This window comes from Cladosporium halotolerans, assembly GCF_011745625.1.
Source record: "Cladosporium halotolerans strain TM138-S3 chromosome Unknown Sca230, whole genome shotgun sequence".
Classification (NCBI taxonomy): Eukaryota; Fungi; Ascomycota; class Dothideomycetes; order Cladosporiales; family Cladosporiaceae; genus Cladosporium; species Cladosporium halotolerans.
In genome coordinates this window covers 1-2,942 of record NW_027191676.1, presented here as the reverse complement: position 1 = coordinate 2,942, position 2,942 = coordinate 1, and the positions used below count along the sequence as shown (strand labels likewise).

The following is a 2,942-nucleotide window of genomic DNA, read 5'->3' as shown; positions in this document are numbered from 1 at the left end:
CCCTGGCTCGCACTGTACGTTGAGCTTCCTGAAGTGGTGCCGGAGTCACAAGATACTGGTGGCAGTCTTTCCTCCTCACTCGACGCACAGGCTGCAGCCCTTGGACGTCAGTCTCTTCGGGCCTTTGGCTACGCACTACAGTCAGGAGCTAGACGCTCACTCTAGGCTGTCTCAAGGCATTGCGAGTGTCACCAAGCGAGACTTCTTCAAGAACTTCTACTCGGCCTTTGACAAAGCCCTTACAGAAGCCAACGTAAGGCCTGGATGGCGCAGGACGGGCATCGAACCCTTCGATTCGAACCAGGTGCTCAAGATCTTCGATGAGCAGCGAGGGGACCATCCTGAGGCCTCCCAAGTCGAACTGGTACCCTCGAGACACTCAAGCAGCTGCTTGGACACACCGCCGGCGCAGAGAACCATCAGGAGGATCGTCAACGAAGCAGTGGCCGAGATAGACACTGAGACCGCGAAAATTATCAGAAAACTAGGCGGAGCATGCATCACCTTGTCCGCCAAGCTCAGGCTGGCGGAAGACCGCGAGAAAGGCTATGCCGAGGCTCTCAATGGAGAGAAGAAGAAAAGGAAGCGTGGGCAGCCGTTTACTGAGGAGCTCAGAGCGGATGAGGGCATCGGTGCTCTGTTCTTCAGCCCTCCCAAGATTCGAAGGGCCAGAGAGCTTCAGGACGCCAAAAAGGCTGCCAAAGAACGCGAGGCTCTAGAAAAGGTCTCCAGAGCTGAAGCTAGAGCTGCGGCGAAAGTGCAGAAGGAGTTGGAAGCTCAACGCAAGCGTAAAGAGCGAGCTGCGCGTGCTGAAGCAAGAAAGGCCGAGCACGCTCTCAAGAAGGCCCGAAGGGAGCAAGCCACGGAGGCCAAGAACGCTCGAAAGCAACTTCAAATAGAGTCCGCAGCGCGGCGAAAGAGACATAAAAGTAGACCAACCAAGCAGAAGTCGTCTAGCACGGCCGCTTCGGCTACAGTCGAATTGACCGAGGAGATGGTGCCAATCCGGCCAAGGTCAAGGCGTGGACGTACCATCAAGAAACCGGCTCGCATTGATGAAAAGTGATCACACAGACATCACAACCAAGCCTTTTTCTACGCCCTCTCGGGGTTTTAGCTCAATTGATCAAGATTTGACGATGCTTGAGACCGAGAAGGTGGTGTTGCTCACGTACGCGGGGGTGTGCCCGACGTCGGGATGTGCCCCACACCGGGAAAGCTTCTATGTCCGTGCGGAACAGTAGCTTCTTATCTCCCTGGTATCTGGCCAATTAAGTGACGCCTGAGTCCGTATTGATCCGCCGATCAAGCAACGTTGGGAAGGCAATGCCGAGTTGGCAAACCGTGGTCGCGTCCGCCTACCCCGCCATGCTATGTTCGTCGTAGGGCGTCACTCGATAGTCTGGCGATCCTCGGCGGAAAGAACTCCGTAACCGCATAGTGGGAGACCAAGACGGCCAAATGTGGACCTTACACTCAATGCCTGTGACCCTAGCCGACCCACTTTCCTGTTGTAGACACGTTCACATGAATATGTGGATGCTCTTTGGATGAGCTCTATGAAACTCCACAAATACTGTGGGAGTCCTTTCGTATGAGTGTATATATATGTGTCCATGGTGCTTGCAGAGCACAACCTTTAGATTCATCACATCCAGTTCAGCTTCCATACCACCTACATTGTCTTTCGATGTAACCTCGCCACTACTCCAACCATGCATTTCTCACGCTCTGTGCACATTGTCGGATGTCATTCCGAGGGGGAAGTCGGCGATGTGATTGTGGGTGGGGTTCTGAACGTGCCTGGCAACACAATGTTCGACAAACTTCGTCACTTCGAGACTGAGAAAGACGGATTGCGCCAGTTCCTACTGAACGAGCCACGGGGTCGAGCCTCAATGAACGTCAATGTGGTCCTGCCGCCATGCGACCCACGTGCGGATGCTGGATTTCTGATCATGGAGAGCGAAGAATATGCGCCGATGTCCGGATCGAACACGATTTGTACTACGACAGTACTTTTGGAGACCGGAATGGTGGCTATGAAAGAGCCGACCACTGAGGTCGTTCTAGACACCGCTGCTGGGCTTGTGACGGTGACCGCCGAGTGCGAAGCGGGCAAATGTAAGAGTGTTGAGTTCAACAACGTTCCCGCGTTTGTTCTAGAGCTCGACTACCCGGTTCATGTACCCGGCCTCGGCAAAGTGTCAGTCGACATCGCCTACGGGGGTATGATGTATGTGTTAGTGGACGCCCCTTCGCTTGGAATGGCGGTTCATAACCAGTATGCCGCCAAACTGGTCGAAATTGGAGAGCGGATCAAGCGCGCGGTCGAAGCAGTGTACACTCCTGTGCACCCAGAGATCCCTGGAATTCGAGGCTTCAGTGTCATCGAATTCACCGAGCCGCCAATTACAGAAGGTCAGGACCAGACGATGGTTGCAAGCAACGCGGTCGTAGTGTCTCCAGGGCGCTTCGATCGGAGTCCTTGTGGTACTGGTACCTGTGCGCGCTTGGCGGTAATGCACGCCCGCGGGCAGATCGCAGAGGGCCAAATCCTCAAGCACCGAAGCATAATCGGTACGGAGTTCATCAGTCGCATACGAGGGTTCGCAAAAGTCGGGTCGCACCCCGCCGTTCTGCCGACTGTGAAGGGCCGAGCATGGATCACGAGTTTCAAACAGATGGTTCTTGATCCACAGGATCCTTTTCCTGAGGGTTTTAGGGTCGGAGATCAATGGCACATAGAAGAGAAGCAGGCGTGAGGCATGGTTTACCAAAGTGGGCATGCAGGGTGGGCAGTGAACGAGCACTGAACAGTTCGTTCGGTTCGTTCGGACCCAGTTGAACAAACGAACAGATGACTGATTACATAATCGATCGAATGAACAAATATACCTGTTCGTTCAGCATGTTCAGGGTGTTCAGTGTGATGATAAGAC

The 2,942-nt window shown here is 54.2% G+C and overlaps 1 protein-coding gene across 1 annotated transcript; it reads left to right on the top strand.

The window, feature by feature from the left end:
- Nucleotides 1-1,715: 1,715 nt before the first annotated feature.
- WHR41_09654 (uncharacterized protein) lies at nucleotides 1,716-2,765 on the top strand (the record flags this gene model as incomplete). The annotated part of the gene is made up of 1 exon (XM_069378256.1): nucleotides 1,716-2,765. The coding sequence occupies one exon, from the start codon at nucleotides 1,716-1,718 to the stop codon at nucleotides 2,763-2,765; it is 1,050 nt and encodes a 349-aa protein (XP_069224825.1).
- Nucleotides 2,766-2,942: the final 177 nt, after the last annotated feature.